Below are 21287 nucleotides of genomic sequence, written 5' to 3'. Positions count from 1 at the left end.
TTTCCATTTTTGAGCTTTAACTTTTTCCTTGAGCCATAACTTTTTTTTACATTTTCCATTGATATAGCCATACTAAGGGCATCTGTTTTGTGGGATGAGTTATACTTTTGAATGAGACCATCCATTTTGTCATGTGATAAATTAGAAAGCGAAAAAAAAATTTATTGTGACCACATTGCAAAAAAAAGCACAATTCTGCAATTTTTTCTTTAATTCCAGCGTTCATTATATGGTAAAAACTACTTGGCAGTATAATTCACCAGTTCAGTATGTTTACAGTGATGCCAAACATGCATAGCTTATTTTTTAACTAAGTGGTAAAATTTTTTTGGGAAATTTCTATTAAAAAATGTCGCTTTTTTCACAATCTCCAAGACCCTTAACATTTACATTTTTTTGGTTCATGGACCTGTTTAAGTACTTTTTTTTTCTCTATGAGGTAATATTGTTAATGATATTTTCAGATAGATGCAATATTTTGATAACCACCTCTTGCCAATTTTGCAGCAGCTAAAATACCTCAAATCTGACATTTTGACTCTTTCTCATTACTGTATTTACGGATCAGGTTAATCAACTTTATATTTTGATAGATTGGACTTTTATGGACTTAATAATACCACGTGTGTATTTATTTCTCTTTAATGAGGGAAAAGGCCAGGGATTCATATTTTAATATTTTTTAGTTTTCATATTTTTTTCATATATTTTATTGTATATTGTAGTTCCCAAAGGGGACTTGACACTACAATCATCTGATCACATCTCTATATAGCAATAACAAAGTATTGCTGTATATAGGATTTATCACAGTCTCCTATTAACACCAGCCAGAAGCTGGCGTTCAAAGGAGTACCATTATGACAGGCAAAGGGATCTTCAGCAAACCCCCGGCAGTCAGTGACATTTTATGGTTAACAGCTTCGGCTGTAGCTTAGCTTTACGAGCTGCTTTTAGAGGCAGATGATGGCTGAATATCCCAGCAATCATTTGTTGGCAAGGACGCGCGCTCAGATTGTGAGCCTGCATAAAAAACAGAGAGGTTAAAGCCCCCATACATATTAGAAAAAGATAGATAAACCATCTGATTTTGGGGAGACCATCTAACTATCCAATATGGATGGTCCCACCACTGACTGGGGGAGATAAATATCAAGTGGTTGGAATTTAACTGCCTGATCCTATAGTCTTCCTGGCAGATAAGCAGGCTATCTGAGTTATGTGTGGCTAGTCTTAGTTTGGTCTTATTGAAGGTCATAAAATGTTGTATGAATAGAGATCTATCCATTGTATGGTTAAGATGCCATGTTGTAATGTAGGGTGACTCCCATTGATTGGCCAATTGCAATGTGATGAGTTTAGGTTACATTGTCATCAGATCGCTCGCCAAGGCATCCCATAATGTGTCCTGTCCTATTAGGTTACACTGGTCGACAAATTTTAACTTTTTTTCTGTTTCCTGTTTTAAAATATGTTATCTCTATGTATTTTGAGGCGCTGATTACAGAAATGTAATCAGAATTTCTGTAGCACGTACCATTTCCAAGATATTTTCATTTTACGATTATAATGATAAGGACTGTACATAGGTCATAATAAATTGGCACTTATATTAAACTTTTTATTTCAGAAGTGTATTTTTGGTAGAAATAACCAATGAAATTCATAATATGGACTCTCTTTATTATAATATACAGCACTTAAGTCCTGTCCAATAATGCATTGCATTAGTTGTGCACTCTCAGGCATGCCAAGACACAACTGTCAGACTTTGGTCTAATTCCAAGTAGCATTATATAATAGCAGCAGTAACGACGCTGTAGTCTTCATGTGTTTCTTTTGTTTTGCAGAAAATTTCATAAGGAACAAAACTGTTTTATAAGTAACGACTTGCAGAATGTCGCGTCAATGTCACAATAGCCTCTTTTGTTATATATGTTGAGATTATACCCTTAAAGCCCAGAAAAGGAGTATAACTGCAGTTGTTAAGAAGGCATATGAGTTATATTTTGGATGCAAACTTGGTGACCAAGACAGAGCATGGGCTCCTCACATATGCTGCTCATCTTGCACTATAAGTTTGAGGTCTTGGCTGAAGGGTGTGCGACCATTGATGCAGTTTGCATTCCAATGATCTGGAGGGAGCAGAAGAACCATATAACTGATTGTTACTTCTGCATGACGAATGTATCCGTTTTTTCTTCTAAGAACAGGAGGTCTATTGAATATCCAAACCTTGCTTCTGCAATTAGACCAGTGGCGCACGATGAAAGTCTGCCAGTTCCAAAACCACCGCCGGTGTGGAGAATAGAAGATGACGATGAAATGAGAGTTGATTCATTAGAGATTTAAGCTGCTGCTGATTCAGATTTCCAACCATCAATATCAAAGCTCCACGTTTAATATCTCAAGCAAGACTCAACGATCTGGTCAGAGATTTGGGTTTATCAAAGAGTCAGGTGGAACTTCTTGGATCAAGGATGAAGGGTGGAATCTGTTGCAGCCAGGTACAAAAATTTACGTATTTCACAGTCGTCATGAAGATATGACCAAATATTGCAGTCAAGCTGACAGTCTCACTTTTTGCAGTGATATTACTGGATTGTTTTCTGTCCTTGGAGTTGACCATGACCCAAGGGAATGGCAACTGTTCATTGATTCATCAGTCTTAAGTTTAAGACTGTCTTGCTACACAATGGCAATGTCTACCCTTCGATACCTATCGAAGAACAGGTTGAAAGTCTTCTTCAGACTTACAAGTCAATGAAGTGCAACATGTCACTTAAAATACATTTCCTTCATTCACACATTGACTTTTTCCCACCAAACCTTGGCGCTGTAAGTGATGAACATGGTGAAAGGTTTCATCAAGACATTTCCCAGATGGAGAAATGGTACCAGGGGAGGTGGAGTCCCTCGATGCTGGGTGACTATTGTTGGAATCTTGTCCGCGAATCATCAGACAGTGATTATAAATAGAGATGAGCGTTGCTCTACTCGAACTGTTCGCCAATCTCAAATTCGAGCTGTTTTGGGTGGTGTTCGAGCCGTTCGGCGAACACGAGCAATTTGAGAAAAAATCGGCTGTTCGAGGTTATGTTCGACAACTGTTCGTGCACCAAAATCATAACTGGATTTTTTCTCAGTAATGATGAAAATTAATGTTAATACGCAGTTTGAGTGTACAGCGGGGTGGGGGGAGGGGCAGGGGATGGATCTCTGCAGGAACAATGAAGATCTCCATTTTTTTTTTCTGTTTCCCGCATTTACAGTGGGGAGGTGCAATCTGTCAGCCTATCAGCAGCGCACACACGGAGCGAAGTGCTTTTTTTCACACAAGCAAGGGCATGTGTCATTGGCAGTGTATGTCACATGTCCTTGCCCTATAAGACCAAGCCATTTTCCCCGTCGCCACCATTTTCTCACTGCTGCAGCTGCGTGTTAGACGGCACCGCTGTTGCTGTGTGCACTATACCTTGTTAATTTCAAGCCAATTTTCGCACAAATCTACAGATAGCTTGGGAGTAAGGAATAGTTGTGATTGCAGTCCTTTTAAGGACTAGGTTACAGCATTTCCTACGACTTTTATCAGGCAGGTCTGTGCTCTTAAATAGATAGATTGTGGGAGTAAAGACTAATTGTAATTGGAGTCCTTTTCAGGACTAGGTTACATCAGTTCCTATCAGTTTTTGCCAGGCAGGTCTGTGGCAGTGCTGTGCAAGTTTTTTTCACAGCATTTGGCTGAATCTAGCAAAGCTAATCCTTTTTGGCCTATTGCAGAGTGTGTTAGTCAGTGGAGTAGCCTATCTGTGTTGCAAGATATACCACCTGTGTATAGAATACCAATTTTTTTACTGCACCTAGTGAAGTAAAATCTTTTGGGCATAGCATCATTCTATTAGTCCATCTATACTGACCTCCATCAGGTTGCAAATTGAATATAATTTTTTTCTGCATCTAGCTCTGAAAAAATATTGGGCTTCTAGCTGTGTGTGGGACTTGTTGTATTAGTCCATGTATACTGACCTCCATCAGGTTGCAAACTGAATATATTTTTTTCTGCATCTACCTCTGAAAAAATATTGGGCTTCTAGCTGTGTGTGGGACTTGTTCTATTAATCCATCTATACAGACCTCCATCAGGTTGCAAACTGAATATATTTTTTTCTGCATCTACCTCTGAAAAAATATGTGGCCTTCTAGCAGTGTGTGGGACTTTCTCTATTAGTCCATCTATACTGACCTCCATCAGGTTGCAAATTAAAACTAATTTTTATCTGCATCTACAGTACCTCTGAAAAAATATTTGGGCTTCTAGCTGTGTGTGGGACTTGTTCTATTAGTCCATCTATACTGACCTCCATCAGGTTGCAAATTGAATATAATTTTTATCTGCATCTAGCTCTGAAAAAAAATTTGGCCTTCTAGCAGTGTGTGGGACTTTCTCTATTAGTCCATCTATACTGACCTCCATCAGGTTGCACATTAAAAATAATTTTTATCTGCATCTACAGTACCTCTGAAAAAATATTTGGGCTTCTAGCTGTGTTTGGGACTTGTTCTATTAGTCCATCTATACTGACCTCCATCAGGTTGCAAATTGAATATAATTTTTATCTGCATCTAGCTCTGAAAAAATATTTGGCCTTCTAGCAGTGTGTGGGACTTTCTCTATTAGTCCATCTATACTGACCTCCATCAGGTTGCAAATTGAATATAATTTTTATCTGCATCTAGCTCTGAAAAAATATTTGGCCTTCTAGCAGTGTGTGGGACTTTCTCTATTAGTCCATCTATACTGACATCCATCAGGTTGCAAATTAAAAATAATTTTTATCTGCATCTACCTCTGAAAAAATAATTGGGCTTCTAGCTGTGTGTGGGACTTGTTCTACTACTCCATCTATACTGACCTCCATCAGGTTGCAAACTGAATATATTTTTTTCTGCATCTACCTCTGAAAAAATATTGGGCTTCTAGCTGTGTGTGGGACTTGTTGTATTAGTCCATCTATACTGACCTCCATCAGGTTGCAAATTAAAAATAATTTTTATCTGCATCTACCTCTGAAAAAATAATTGGGCTTCTAGCTGTGTGTGGGACTTGTTCTACTACTCCATCTATACTGACCTCCATCAGGTTGCAAACTGAATATATTTTTTTCTGCATCTACCTCTGAAAAAATATTGGGCTTCTAGCTGTGTGTGGGACTTGTTGTATTAGTCCATCTATACTGACCTCCATCAGGTTGCAAATTAAAAATAATTTTTATCTGCATCTACAGTACCTCTGAAAAAATATTTGGGCTTCTAGCTGTGTGTGGGACTTGTTCTATTAGTCCATCTATACTGACCTCCATCAGGTTGCAAATTGAATATAATTTTTATCTGCATCTAGCTCTGAAAAAATATTTGGCCTTCTAGCAGTGTGTGGGACTTTCTCTATTAGTCCATCTATACTGACCTCCATCAGGTTGCAAATTGAATATAATTTTTATCTGCATCTAGCTCTGAAAAAATATTTGGCCTTCTAGCAGTGTGTGGGACTTTTTCTATTAGTCCATCTATACTGACCTCCATCAGGTTGCAAATTAAAAATAATTTTTATCTGCATCTACAGTACCTCTGAAAAAATATTTGGGCTTCTAGCTGTGTGTGGAACTTGTTCTATTAGTCCATCTATACTGACCTCCATCAGGTTGCAAATTAAAAATAATTTTTATCTGCATCTAGCTCTGAAAAAATATTTGGCCTTCTAGCAGTGTGTGGGACTTTCTCTATTAGTCCATCTATACTGACCTCCATCAGGTTGCAAATTAAAAATAATTTTTATCTGCATCTACCTCTGAAAAAATATTTGGGCTTCTAGCTGTGTGTGGGACTTGTTCTATTAATCCATCTATACAGACCTCCATCAGGTTGCAAACTGAATATAATTTTTTTTTGCATCTAGCTCTGAAAAAAATATTTGGCCTTCTAGCAGTGTGTGGGACTTGTTCTATTAGTCCACCTATACTGACCTCCATCAGGTTGCAAATTCAAAATAATTTTTTGTCTGCATCTAGCTCTGAAAAAATATTTGGCCTTCTAGCAGTGTGTGGGACTTTCTCTATTAGTCCATCTATACTGACCTCCATCAGGTTGCAAACTGAATATATATTTTTTCTGCATCTACCTCTGAAAAAATATTGGGCTTGTAGCTGTGTGTGGGACTTGTTCTATTAATCCATCTATACAGACCTCCATCAGGTTGCAAACTGAATAAAAAAATTTTCTGCATCTACCTCTGAAAAAATATTGGGCTTGTAGCTGTGTGTGGGACTTGTTCTATTAATCCATCTATACAGACCTCCATCAGGTTGCAAACTGAATAAAAAAATTTTCTGCTTCTACCTCTGAAAAAATATTTGGGCTTCTAGCTGTGTGTGGGACTTGTTCTATTAGTCCATCTATACTGACCTCCATCAGGTTGCAAATTGAATATCATTTTTTTCTGCATCTAACCCAGCCAATAGTTTTGGCCTAATACCACAGTTTGGCCACTCAGCTCTGCTCGGTTCCCATCCATTGTTTTTTTGTGCAAACAACTCCAGAGTTGTGAATTAGTTAACCACCAAAATGAGTGGAAAAAGGCCTGCTGCTGGTGGAAAGGGGAATAGGCGTGTTGGGGTGGGGAAAAAAGGTTGTGTCCGTGGGGTAGGTGTTAAAGCAACAGTAACATCTGCAGAAGAAAGACCATCTTCCAGCCAAACTAAAATGTCTACTTCTTTTAGCGGACAATGTGATAAGATCCCTTTCTTACGGCCACGCCAATCGCTACAAATTCCAGATGAGGCACAAAAACAGCAGGTGCTTCAACGGATATCAAGTGCTCCTTTAAGTGGGCTCTCCTCCACATCAACTTCAACATCACAAATACTCCAGTCCTCAAAGGTGTCACCCCAATCGCACTTGCTTCCTCACAGCTCCCAAATCTCCAGCTGCCCATCTGAGTATGAGGTAGAACAGATGGTTGAGTCTGCAGAGCTGTTTACTCATACTATAGCCTGGGAATCAGAGGTCGACTCCAGCGCTTCTGTGAATCCAGACGAGGAAATGATCTGCACTGATGCCCAGAATCTTTATGAGTCGGATCCAGGACCAGACGCAGAAGGTTCTGACCATAATGTAGACCCTCATTCCCAAACTGTAACTCCTGTTGGTGGAGACAATGAGGAAGACGATGATAAGACTCAAATACCTGATTGGAGCGACAACTTTAGTTTTTTGTCAGGGCAGGAACAGGTTGGCTCTGAGGACGACGGGTGTGATAACGCACAGGGTGATGATGATGAGGTTGGAGATCCCACTTACGGTCAACCCACAGTCAGCCAAGAGATGAGGTCAGCAGAGGAGGTGGAGGAAGATGCTAGTGACGACGAGGTCAGGTTGCGCCTTCCTGGACAGAGACGTAGTACTGGAAGCACGTCAACAACTGCATCCTCAAACACAACTCTGCCTCTCACCACAAGTCGTGGTGGCTCTTCAGGTCGCATGAGTGCTAAGCCTTGCATAGCCTGGGCATTTTTTCAGATCGATAAAGATGACCCAACTCGTGTTATCTGTAACATTTGTCAGCAAAAGCTAAGTAGAGGCCAATAAATACATAGTTTGAGTACTTCATGCATGAACCGGCACATGGACATGAAGCATAAGTTGCAGTGGGAAGCTCAGTGTGCTACAATGCGGCCTAGCCGGCCGGGCCAACCACCGTCTGCCATATCTTCTGCATCCGCGGCCTCTTCATCCTCTGTGACTGGGGGGACAGCAGTCACACCTGTTTTGGGGCGCAGACCTGCCACCTCTTTACCCGCAACAGTCAGCGTGATTGGCAGGTCATCATTTTCTTTGGAGGTGGTAACACCAGCTGGTGTTGAGCGCTGTCCGACATCGATAGCACCACCTTTGGATCAAGGCAACCTAACATGTCCGCCTGCATCTTCCTCACAGACCGGCAGTTTGCCGGGGACACCCTTATCAACCCCGTCTAAGCACAATAGCCAGCCCTCGGTCCCTCAGATGTGGACAAGTAAAAGACCATTTCCTCCTAGCCATGAGAAAGCTAAGAGGTTGAATTTCACCATCTGCAAGCTCTTGGCTACAGAAATGCTGCCTTTCCGCCTGGTGGACACAGAGGATTTTCGAGACCTTATGTCCGTCGCAGTGCCCCAGTACCAGATGCCCAGTCGGCACTACTTCTCAAAGAAAGGTGTGCCTGCGCTCCACCAGCATGTCGCACACAACATCACCGCTTCTTTGAGAAACTCTGTGTGTGACAGGGTGCATTTCACCACAGACACTTGAATGAGTAGGCATGGACAGGGGCGTTACATGTCGCTGACTGGGCACTGGGTAACTATGGTGACAGCAGAACAAGGGGCTGCTGTCCAAGTCTTGCCGTCCCCACGAGTTGTGCGTCAATCCTCTTTATGTCAAAGTTCCTCCACTGCTTCTGCCTCCTCAAACTCCTCTCGGTCTTCCACCTGCACCCAAAGCCTGTCTCGTCATGCCACAAGCTTTCTAACTGCGCAGAAGGGATCCTGCACACCTCCTTACTATGCTGGCAGTAGGGCTCAACGTCATCAGGCGGTTTTTACATTGAAATGTCTGGGAAATGTGAGTCACACAGCTGAGGAGTTGTGGTCAGCTCTGAAGAACCAATTTCATGAATGGTTGTCTCCACTGGACCTGAAACCAGGGAAGGCCGTGTGCGACAATGCTGCAAACCTGGGTGCGGCCCTTCGCCGGGGCAATGTCACATACGTGCCTTGTATGGCTCACGTGTTGAACCTGGTTGTCCAGCAATTTTTAGCCCACTATCCCAGACTAGATGGCCTTCTGCAGAGGGCACGGTCGCTGTGTGCTCACTTCCGCCATTCGCAACCCGCAGCTCAGCGACTTACATCTCTACAGAAGTCGTTGGGCCTGCCACTTCACCGGCTAAAATGCGATGTGCCTACCCGGTGGAATTCAACTCTGCACATGTTGCAGCGACTGTGGCAGCACCGACAAGCCCTGGTGCAATACGTTCTGACGTATAGCCTGGGCCAACGAGATCCAGAGGTGGGGCAATCACGCTGGAGGAGTGGTCTCAGATCAGGGACCTATGCACCCTTCTGCACAGTTTTGAAATGGCGACGAAGATGTTTAGTGCTGACGATGCCATTATCAGCATGACTATTCCGGTGATTTACATGCTGGAGCACATGTTAAACAGAATTCGGAGTCAGGTGGTGGCACAAGAGGAGGTGGAGGAAGTAGAGGAGGAGGAGTTGTATGCGGAAGGGCTAACATCTGCAAGGTCCAGACGGTCGGCAGCACCAAGGCGGCAGGCATGTGAGGGTGGGGGAGATGGTTTTACCAGGGCGCATGGTAGCAGCTAAACTAGTGAGGAAGGTGCAGGAGCCCAGGAAGAAGTGGAGGACGAACTGATGGAAGACTCATCAGATGAGGGAGACCTTGATCACATTTCTGTTGTGCGAGGTTGGGGGGATAGGACAGAGGAAGGAAGCATGATTGTTACCTCGCCACCAACACAACAGGGACTTGGTGCTCCTGGATGCGCAACACACATGAGTGCCTTCTTGCTGCACTACCTGCAACATGACCCTCGAATTGTGAGAATTAGAAACAATCCTGACTACTGGGTTGCCACACTGTTAGATCCCCGGTACAAAAGTAAATTTGCAGAAATTATTCCTGCCATAGAAAGGGATGCACGCATGCAGGAGTATCAGCAGAGACTGTTGCAGAATCTTACATGTGCTTTTCCACAAAATACCAGTGGTGCACGTAGTGAATCTCACAGTTCCAACTTGCCAACCGTGGGACCGTCAAGTGTTCAGCACTCAAACCGTAACAGAACCACAGTATCTGCTGGTAACATCAATTTTGCAGAATCATTTCACCACTTTTTTAGCCCATCCTTTGCAAGGCCACAGGAGACAAGAAGTCTGACACATAGTCAACGCCTAGAGACGATGGTACAGGAGTATCTCCAAGTAAACATTGAAGCCATGACTGTGTCACTGGACCCTTGCTCTTTTTGGGCTTCCAATCTGGATAAATGGCCGGAGCTAGCCACTTACGCCTTGGAGATCTTGTCATGCCCCGCAGCCAGCGTTCTGTCTGAACGTGTGTTCAGCGCTGCTGGTGGTGTGCTGACAGATAAACGCACGCGGCTCTCCACTGATAATGTAGACAGACTCAAGTTCATAAAGATGAACAAATCATGGATCCGAAACGACTTTTCTACCCCTGTGTCATCCTGGGGAGAGTAAAAGCTTGATGATTGGTTAAAATCACCCTACCAACCGTTTTAAGCTTTCAAATTACTAATCATGTTTATCTGTATCTTGGCTGGAAAATAATTTGGGCTTTGTAGCAGTGTGCAGCACTGATTCTATTAGGCCATCTATAATAAGCTCCACCAGATTTAAAATTACTAATCATGTTTATCTGTATCTTGACTGGAAAATAATTTGGGCTTTCTAGCAGTGTGCAGCACTGATCCTATTAGGCCATCTATACTAAAGCTTCACCAGATTTAAAATTAATAATAATTTTTAGCTGCATCTAGCCCGGAAAATAATTTTGGGGCTCCGAGATGCGCAAGACACATAAGTGCCTTCTTGCTGCACTACCTGCAGCATGACCCTCATATTGTCAGAATTCGAAGTAATCATGACTACTGGGTTGCCACACTCTTAGATCCCCCAAACTTTTCGATCAACCTTTTCATTTTAATAAAGACCAAAAAATGGTCATTTTTGAAATTATAAGCATTAGCAGGTTGTTAGAAACTGAAATCAAACAGTTTTCAACTCAAAACTTTATTCTAGGTGATGTTACATTTTCACATAGGACCCCTTGTTCGAAAGGGTTTTGGATGGTTTCTGCTTCAATTGTTTTGCATGAGGACAGAATACCCTCCCAGAGCTGTTGCTTAGATGTGAACTGCCTCCCGCCATCATAGACACTCCTTTTAATGATGCTCCAAAGGTTCTGAATGGGGTAGAGGTCAGGGGAGCATGGGGGTCACACCATAAGTTTGTCCCCTTTTATGCCCATATCAGCCAGAGATGCATATGTTTTATGTGCAGCACGAGATGGTGCATTATCATGCAAAAAAATGATCTTGCTGTGAAATACACGGTTCTTCTTCTTGAACCATGGCAGGAAGTGCTGTTTGAGAAAATCCACATACATTATGGAGTTCATCTTTAGCGCCTTCAGGGATCCTAAAGGGGCTGACAATCTCTCTCCCCATGATTCCAGCCCAAAACATTACTCCACCTCCTCCTTGTTGGCGCTGTAGCCGTGTTTGCGTGGGGTGTCCATCAACCAGCCATCCTCCACTCCATCCATCTGGACCATCGAGCGCTGCATGGCACTCATCCGTGAACAAAACTGTTTTGAAATCAGTCTTCATGTAATGTTTGGCCCACTGGAGCCGTTTCTGCTTGTGTGAAGTGGATAGAGGAGGTCGACAGGATGGCGTATGCACAGCTGCAAACCTCTGAAGGACCCTGCATCTTGTTGTTCGGGGGACGTTGGAGGCACCAGCAGCTTCAAAAACTTGTCTGCTGCTATGACAAGGCTTTTTTGCCGCTGCTCTTTCAACCTGACGTAATTGCCTGTAGGAAAGAGTCCTCAATTTGCCCTTATCAGCACGCACACGTGTGTACTGTGAATCAGCTACATACTTCTTGATTGCCAAGACACTTCATCCTGATCATCGCACAATGTTGATTGTAGTCATGCCTTGACCTAAACACTCCACAATTTGTTGCTTCTCAGCAGCCGACACATCCTTTTTCTTTCCCATTTTGGCAGAAAATGTAGGCTGCTTAATAATGTGAGACAGCCTTCTTAAGTAGTCTTGCCTTTCATTGGACACACCTGCCAAACTAATTAGCACAGGTGTCTGCAATTGCTTACAGTGATATAAAGAGCCCTGACACACATCACCATCAATGAGTTTAACTGACAAACAAACAAATTCTTCCCTTATCACTCCTAAACACTTTTTGCATAATAATTTGGAACACAGTGTACATGTGCTTTTCCACAAAACACCAGTGGTTCACGTAGTGAATCTTACAGTTCTAACTTGCCAACCGTGGTCTGTATGGAGTTGTTCAATAAAGGGCCCAAAATTAAGATAAGATAGATGGGAGAGGTCTCTATGAATAGGAAGTCCTAAGTATTTGATACCCTGTGAGGGCCAGGCAAAGGGAAAGTTTGACTGGATGGAATCCTATATGGATTTGGGGAGGGAGACATCGAGGGCCTCAGACTTCGCTGCATTGATTTTAAAATTTGACCATGTAACAAAGTGATCTATTTCAGCCATAACAGCATGGATGGATATATGTGATTGAGTGATATATACTAGGACATCATCAGCAAATAGAGAGCACTTGTACTCGGTGCCTCCCACCTCAATCCACCTAATATTGGGGTTATGGCGAATTGATGAGAGCAGGTGCTCCGTCACTAGGATGTATAAGAGAGGGGACAGAGAACATCAATGCCTTGTCCCATTGGTGATTGTGAAAGGTGATGAAAATGTTCTGACGCGCCCCCTGGGCCTTGGGACACCCGGAGCCGGACCCTTTTTGATGGATGCTGGTGGTTGTAGTCTCCGTGGCGGCGACCCGGTTCCGTGGCTCAGGGCGGTCAAACCAGTGGCGGAACTATTTATGTGGTTTTGATGTTTAAATGTCCGACTACGCCACCCGTGGATTGCGGTCAGAGTGAACCGCCGCTCCAGGGCAGACCGCTGAGGCTGGTTTTGTGGGTTCAGCAGAGCGTAGCATAACTCCCCACGGGAGGAGTATAGCCTCAGGGCAGTGTATGCGGAGGATGGGGGTGATGGTGCAGGGCAGCAGCAGTAACGACACGGAGTCAGTGATGCAGTCCAGGGCCTTTACTCACAGTTCTTATTATCCAGACCACGTCTGCAGGTAACGGCTGCCCACGTCGTACTGTGCTCACCAGGTGAGGGGCTCAGACAACTCCCAGATAACTTTGGAGCGCTTCACAGGACCCCCTTTGTGTGTCCTTTGTCTGGCCTTTCTTACCAACCCTCCTGTCCGGCTGCCTCGGGCCTCCTCTTGGTAAACTTGGCGCCAGTTTCCCTGACCCTATGTGGTGCCTTCCTAGCGGGTGTAGCGAGGGGCTGCGCCACATAAAATGTCACAGCCTCCTGTTTCTAGCTGAGGGTCGTTTCCTGCCTCCACTAGTTTCGGGGACCGGTCTCCCCCTTTGGCCTGACCCCTCCACGCAGGTGGATTCGGGCGTGCGGTGGCGACTCGCAAGTCCGCACCCCTGGGATCCCTTCGTTTCTCGTTCCTGGAGCCTTCTCCGCTCCTCTTCCTTCCTTCTCCCTCTTCCAGGCCTGGGCCTCTGTTACTAGGCCCGCCTCCGGAGCAGAGCTCATGCAGAGCCCCTGCTCCCTGCCACTTCTGCTCAGACTTCTCTGCACTGAACTAAGATGGTGCCCACCTTTTATACTCCCTTCTCAATGCACCCAGGAACTGCTTCCTCCCTGCTCCTGCACTACAGGGTTCCCCTTCCTCAGTGTTCCCTCCCCCCACTCCAGCCAGGGACAGGGACTGTCGTGCCCATCTCAGGGGCATATTGGTCGCCCTGCCCCACGGCAATGTGGTGTAATGCATGCAGGTGTCGGGTCCTGATCCACACTACATCCTTACCTGAGAGTGAGATATCACACCTCTGGGTGAGGTGCAATACCTCTGTAGCAACCGAGCCCTCAGGGTGCTACAGTTCCATTTATCTTCAGCCTAGGTGACGTATTGTGATACAGGGCCGTGATTTTGGCTATAAAAGGGTCCCCTAGACCCCTACCCCAAGCTTTTTAAGAGAATCATATATGGCGTGCCAGGAGACTCTATGGAATGCTTGCTCAGCATCCAACGAGAGTATCTAGTTACAAATTTTTAACTGCATCTAGCCCAGGAAATACTTTGTGCCTTGTAGCAGTGTCTGCTAGTCAGCGGATTATCCTGGCTGTTAAGCAAGCTACACCACCTGTAGTTTGGACACTTAATTTTTTCAAAGGAAATGCTTCGGGACCACGGGATACTCAGTGAAGAGCATCAGGAGGCACCCCAAGGCATAGGGGCTGGGACTGGCAGTAGGATGCCTTGCGGTGGACAGCCGAGCTTGATCCTTATAAAAGCTTTTTAACTGCAGCAGCTTTAGTGGATGCTACTGGAGCTGGAATTACGCGGCTGCTGGCATGAGACTTGCCCTCCAATAGATCCTTGTAAATGGATTTAAAGTGTATTCATTCAAATTAGAGAGACAATTTAAATTAAAAAGCTTAGAGCTGCCTCCACCACAGGGGGGCTCGCTCGACCCACCAGCGGACAGGCACCAGTATTGGGAGAGGGGGGCTGGCCGTCAGGGTTCACGGCGGCTCTGGCACAAACCCGGCGACGCGGAGGTGGCACGGGCAGGAGCGGACTGAACGTGTCGGCTTCTCACTTTTTGGATTTTAGAAGGGCATGACATGCCTATATCTGTGTCTCCCCCTCCTTTTACTCCTCCACCTCTTTCTTTTCGCATGACTATATGTACTTGTCACTTTTCCATGTGTTAGTTGTGTCTTCTGAACAGTTTGTCAGCTTTTGGACACCTTTGAAGGTGTTTTCTATGTGTTTCTATGTGTTTTTGTTTGCCTGCCATTGGTTTTAACGGTGTTCGAAGGTGTTCGACGAACAGTTCGACGAACAGTTCGGCGAACACACGGGTGTTCGACGAACCGAACCGAACTCGAACACTACGGGGGTGGCTCAACACTAATTATAAACGAAAATCAATGGCAAAACATTTCTAAACTTGATCACTGTTGCTGACTTTTGCATTCGGAATATCACATGCCAATACGAATTTGACAGTATTCAATGCATACATGTAATTGCATTTTTCTCAAAAATCGTACATGATAGAGCAATTCTGAAGTTATTTCTGAACTCAGCATGACAATTCCAATAACATTCACCCAATTTCATGCAGGAAACAAAAACCTTGTTGAACAGTGTTATAAGGGCATCAGGTCACTTGAGTCGTCTCATCATGTGCCCTGCTCTTTATTTTAATTTATCAATAAATACAAAAATGACAATAATTCCACATATCTTTCCTTAACATTCGAGAAAAAGAAGACATCATATCAGTACGGTTGATATATATCCGTTAATCTGGTCCTCATTGTTTTGGAGGCAGTTGTGGCACCTGTAAAATGTAACATATGACATATTAGTACAGCTAATCCAAATACTGTAAGATGACACAAAACAAATATAACTTGTGAGAAAAGAGAAGTTTAGGTATGCATGTGGGTGACCTGAAGGCTCCTCCACATAACTAACAATGGCTCATCTAACCTTATGCATCTGCCTAAATCAAACTTTAGGAGGTTAGCTCTACTCTAGTTTCCAATATTTCAGAGACATTTTTAGGACAGGAGTGACAATTACATATGCTACTTTAAATCCATTGTGGCCATATTTTTATTGTTCAGCCAGTTCCAACATTTTTCATTTTTCTAAAACTACAACTGATGACATGTAAGTGAAATATCACACCCAAAATATACCACCAAGTAGAGATGATTAAATATGGCAAGATTCAAATTCATCAAATCACATGAAATTTTACAGAGAATTTGGATACACATTAAGTCATTCTCTTACTTCACTGCTTATCTGTCTGAGGACTGGAAAACCTGGCATGGAAGGACGAGGCCAAAGAGAATACACATGAGGGGGAAATAAAGAGACGCAGAGGACCAGACAGAAGACTGAGGGGATGGCCTTGGCGGATAGATAAGCAGTGATTGTTATTATTTTTAACCTTTTACTAGCTCTCTTCGATTCCGTTAAAAATTACAAAAAATCCATATTTTGGAGAATTTCTTAAATCTGAGAAAAATTTCCTATTTTTGTTTCTAACTTACAAGCAGTTCCACCTGCACACACTAGTCTGGATGTGCTGGTCAGTTTTTCTGTTTGTAGTAAACTCCTGTGACATGTACACTCCTACTCCCATCTGCTGTAGGTGGTTTTAATTAGCTGGTTCCTTCCTGCCCCATAAATTGTAGGCTTTTTAGTCCAAGAGAGGTTTTTTATTAGGACAGGGACTCAATAATAAGGTGCGCTTAGAAGTTGTCTGTTGGGCTCATATAAATTGACCAATTTATGTGCTAAGTACCTTCCTTCTACTGTAAATTTTTCTAGAGCAATATTGCAGTTCCATTTTTAAAAATTCCATATGTACATAATGTAGCACTTATATATTTTTCATTGCGGTAATGTAGTTCCAATTGTCTAAATTTACTATTCTAGCAACCTAGAGTGCAGATATACATTTTTCTTATAACTTTTGTCTTAGCTGGCTCCTGTACTCTCTAGTTAGGAGGTGCTGGTCAATTTTTCTATTTGTAGCATCCTCCTGTTGGGAAGTGCCTGAGCAAGTGCCTGTGCCTGCACCTGCCAGTGTCCACCTGTTTACCTGCCGTACCTGCCTGCACCTGCCTGTGCCTGACTGTATACCAGCCGTACCAGTCAGCACTTGTCATGCCCATCTGTATTCCAGCCGTATCTGGCTGCACCTGCCCTACCCATCTGTATATCAGCCGTTTCTGCAAGCACCTCATGTTCCTGTGCTCCTGCCGTGCGTGCCTGTACCAGCTTAACTTTTCCTTTTTAGGTCACTCAGGCTCCCTGCTCCTTGGGGGTCAGCTTCTGCACATCCAAGGTTTGTCCTGGAGTAGCACCTAGTGTCCACCTGGAGCCAAGTCTAATCCCACCTTCAGGACCTCTAGCGAAGAGTCAGGTATTCACCTTGTTACTCCCCTCCAGGCTCTCCTCGGACCAAAGGATAGTGGTTCCACTACCACTTCCGTTACACAGGGTCAGTGTTGTGGAGGAGTCATAAATGAGCATTCGAAAGAATAAAAAAGTGTGCACAATGCCTTTAATGATTATTTTAAAGGGATTTTCCCCGATATTGAAAGTTATATCCTTTCTATATGATAGGGGCCCAACCGTTGAGAAACCAAAAAAAGAGAAAACCATGCATTTCTGGTAGTCCCATAGACAAAGTGAGTGAAATGGAGTTGCTCATGAGCCTTGATTTTTAGATCGTTGAGGGACTCAAAGGTTGTACCCCTGTGATAAGAACATTATCATATTTATTCTGGATAAAGGAAGAGCTTTAATCTTGAGAAAATCCTTTAATAAGCAGTTGTCTCTTAACCACTAAGGCAAGAGCCAAACAGAAACATTTTGGTTTTATTCATTAGTATTGGCTGAAGTTTCCCTATGGACCTTCATCTCCACCAGAAATATTCATATAGTGATCAGGTTTAAAAGGATATATTCTTTTCTATGTACTGGTTTGACTTTCGTTGGGTTTACGTTTCAATACTTATCCATTTTCAAACTTAGAATGTTGTCTTTACCTGTATCTTCAACAAATGGACTTCCTTCATTGTTCTTATCGGCATCATTCTTCTCAAGTCCTTCATCTTCATCTTTTCGAACTATGTCACCCAAATCACCTGGGAATAGCATTAAATTTCTATAAGCCACAGCTGACAATATTTTAGAAACATTTAAAAAGACATGGATGTCATTGGAGCGAGTATGAGAAGGGTGTGAGAGGGGCTACCTATGTGGCTGTTGGCCACCCGCCAGGTTTCAAGTAGGCCTAGTAGACTCTTCACACTTGTCCCATCAATTAAAAAAGGTTACATGCATGATAGTGACTGATACCTAGCGAGCAGGCAGGTGTGACGTGAAAGGTGCTATATAAATCCTATAAATTATCCAAGAAATATAGTTGTCACCACAGTTTGTAGTTCTGTAGCATTTTGTCTTCTTCCAGACAGGGTAGTGGGGGTCTGGGGGATGATCCTGCTGTAGTCAGCTGTATTTTTTTATTTTGTGTATTGTGTGTGAATATTAGTGATGAGCGAGCACTAACATGCTAGGGTGCTCGTTGCTCGGGTCGAGCAAATTGGAATACTCGGGTGCTCGACCTGAGCAACGAGCCCAATGTAAGTCTATGGGAAACTCGAGCATTTTTTAGGTGGCTCCCCCGGCGGTCTGCAGAGGGCCTAAAAATTGCCCAAATCGACGGAACAGTGCTCAAATGACATGGGAACAGCATGGAGAAACCCATGGAAGCATCTCTGACTCCCAGGTCACTGCTGTGAACAATGTTGCAAGAGTATTACGCCACTTTTACAGACACAATAAAACAAGCAAAAACGAAACCAAAATGGATTTTCCTGGGAAATATGTTAAAGAACATCCTTTCCAGGGTAATGACGTGTATACAGTACAGACCAAAAGTTTGGACACACCTTCTCATTTAAAGATTTTTGCTGTATTTTCATGACTATGAAAATTGTACATTCACACTGAAGGCATCAAAACTATGAATTAACACATGTGGAACTATATACTTAACAAAAAAGTGTGAAACAACTGAAAATATGTCTCATATTCTGGGTTCTTCAAAGTAGTCACCTTTTACTTTGATGACTGCTTTGCACACTCTTGGCATTCTCTTGATGAGCTTCAAGAGGTAGTCACCGGAAATAGTTTTCACGTCACAGATGTGCCCTGTCAGGTTTAATAAGTGGGATTTCTTGCCTTATAAATGGGGTTGGGACCATCCGTTGTGCTGTGCAGAAGTCAGGTGGATACACAGCTGATAGTCCTACTGAATAGACAGTTAGAATTTGTATTACGGCAAGAAAAAAGCAGCTAAGTAAAGAAAAACGAGTGGCCATCATTACTTTAAGAAATAAAGGTCAGTCAGTCCAAAAAATTGGGAAAACTTTGAAAGTGTCCCCAAGTGCAGTTGCAAAAACCATCAAGCGCTACAAAGAAACTGGCTCACATGAGGACCGCCCTAGGAAAGGAAGACCAAAAGTCACCTCTGCTTCTGAGGATAAGTTTATCCGAGTCACCAGCCTCAGAAATCGCAGGTTAACAGCATCTCAGATTAGAGACCAGGTCAATGCCACACAGAGTTCTAGCAGCAGCCACATCTCTACAACAACTGTTAAGAGGAGACTTTGTTCAGCAGGCCTTCATGGTAAAATAGCTGCTAGGAAACCACTGCTAAGGACAGGCAACAAGCAGAAGAGACTTGTTTGGGCTAAAGAACACAAGGAATGGACATTAGACCAGTGGAAATCTGTGCTTTGGTCTGATGAGTAGAGATGAGCGGTGTTCGACTAGAACTGTTCGCCAATCTCAAATTCGAGCTGTTTTGGGCGGTGTTCGAGTTGTTCGACGAACCCGAACGATTTGCAAAAAATTTGGCTGTTCGAGGTTATGTTCGATAACTGTTCGTGCACCAAAAGCGTGTCCTGCATGTCTGGCGCTATTTAGAGCAACAATCATGCAGGGATTGTCTGCCACTCACTGTAATGCCACAGCCATGGTGGTTGTGGCATTACAGTGATTGCCCAAATCGATGGGAACAGTGCCAACAGTGAAACATGAAAAGCCGGCAATTCAGCAGCGGCATACACCGGTACCCGACAATTTAGAACCGAAAGAATAGAGCTTCACACATAGATTAGATAGATATAAACATGTCAGCCACATATATACGAAGTACAGTGAAAGTGCTGCTTACTGTACTTGTCATTTAGCGTAAAGGATTTATCAAAAAAAATAATAGTGTTTTCATGCACCGTCTCTTTAAAAAAGCCGGCCGGCAATTCAGCAGCGGTACCCGACAATTTAGAATAGAAGGAATAGAGAATCACACATAGATTAGATAGATAGAAACATGTCAGTCACATATATATGAAGTACAGTGACAGTGTTGATTACTGTACTTGTCATTTAGTGTAAAGGATTTATCAAAAAAAATAATAGTGTTTTCATGCACCGTCTCTTTAAAAAAGCCGGCCGGCAATTCAGCATCTGTACCCGACAATTTAGAATAGAAGGAATAGAGAATCACACATAGATTAGATAGATAGAAACATGTCAGTCACATATATATGAAGTACAGTGACAGTGTTGCTTACTGTACTTGTCATTTAGTGTAAAGGATTTATTAAAATAAATAATAGTGTTTTCATGCACCTGTCTCTTTAAGAAAGCCGGCCGGCAATTCAGCATCTGTACCCGACAATTTATAACAGACAGAATAGAGCTTCACACATAGATTAGATAGATAGAAACATGTCAGTCACATATATATGAAGTACAGTGATAGTGTTGGTTACTGTACTTGTCATTTAGTATTAAAATAAAGGATTTATTATTAAAAAAATTGGCGTGGGGTTCCCCTTAATTTTAGGCTCTAGCGGAGGTTAAGCAGACGACTGGGGCAGATGTTTGAAGCCTGGGAAGGGGGTAATACCCACGGAGCTTCCCAGGCTACTAATATCAGCCCCCAGCTGAATACATAGCCTTTACTAGCTATTAAAATGGGGGACCCCCCCAAAAAAATGACGTGGGGTCCCCCCTACTTTAATAGCTAGCAAAGGCTAGGCAGACAGCTGGGGGCTGATATTAATAGCCCAGGAAGGGAGCCATGAATATTGGCCCCCTCCCAGGCTAGAAACACCAGCCGTCAGCCGCCCCAGAAATGGCGCATTCATAGGATGCGCCAATTCTGGCACTTAGCCTCGCTCTTCCACGCTGCCCTGGTGCGGTGGCAGGGGGTAATAGGGCTGGGGTTGATGTCAGCTTATAATGCCAGCTGACATCAAGCCCAGGTTAGTAATGGAGAGGCGTCTATAAGACACCCCCATTACTAACCCCATAGTCAAAGTTAAAAAAAACACAAACACCCAGAATAAAGTCCTTTAATTGAAATAAAGACACAATTCTTTATTGTTCTAAATTAAACCATACTTACCATCACGCCCATTCCAGCTGAAGCCAACGATCTCCTGTAATAAAAATAAAATAATAAAGCAACCTCATCCTTACCTTTCCATGGTTCCCACGACAGCTTCAGCTCTGCTACATCGAGATGACAGGCTGGACCGCAGCAGAACGCTGCCATCCAGCCTGTCATGCCGCAGACACTGAGAAGAGCAGGCATGCTTGCGCTCCACATTGTCTCTCTGTGATGGCATAAAGATGAGCCGAGGTCATGTCCAATGAACTCGGCTCACCTCATGCACGTCACTGACAGCGTGCGAAAATTCTCACGCTGAAGTGCTGAGTGCAGGA

At 43.4% G+C, this 21287-nt stretch overlaps 1 protein-coding gene across 3 annotated transcripts in view; it reads right to left on the bottom strand.

Moving 5' to 3' along the window:
* Positions 1 to 15137: 15137 nt before the first annotated feature.
* The window catches only part of LOC141153010 (uncharacterized), a 309390-nt gene continuing 303240 nt past the window's right edge, over positions 15138 to 21287 (bottom strand). For all 3 annotated transcript variants that reach the window (XM_073637684.1, XM_073637685.1, XM_073637686.1), the window contains 2 exons: positions 17534 to 17632; positions 15138 to 15303 (listed from right to left, as the gene is read on the bottom strand). In XM_073637684.1, coding sequence (XP_073493785.1) covers positions 15242 to 15303; positions 17534 to 17632 — 161 coding nt within the window. In that variant the 3' untranslated portion in view covers positions 15138 to 15241. The remainder of the gene's footprint in view (positions 15304 to 17533; positions 17633 to 21287) is intronic.

The sequence above is a fragment of the Phyllobates terribilis genome, unplaced genomic scaffold (genome assembly GCF_046119375.1).
Source record: "Phyllobates terribilis strain yellow unplaced genomic scaffold, ASM4611937v1 Scaffold_7__3_contigs__length_470593459, whole genome shotgun sequence".
Lineage (NCBI taxonomy): Eukaryota > Metazoa > Chordata > Amphibia > Anura > Dendrobatidae > Phyllobates > Phyllobates terribilis.
The sequence above is the reverse complement of the archived record's forward strand: the minus strand, read 5'-3'. Positions and strand labels throughout refer to the sequence as shown.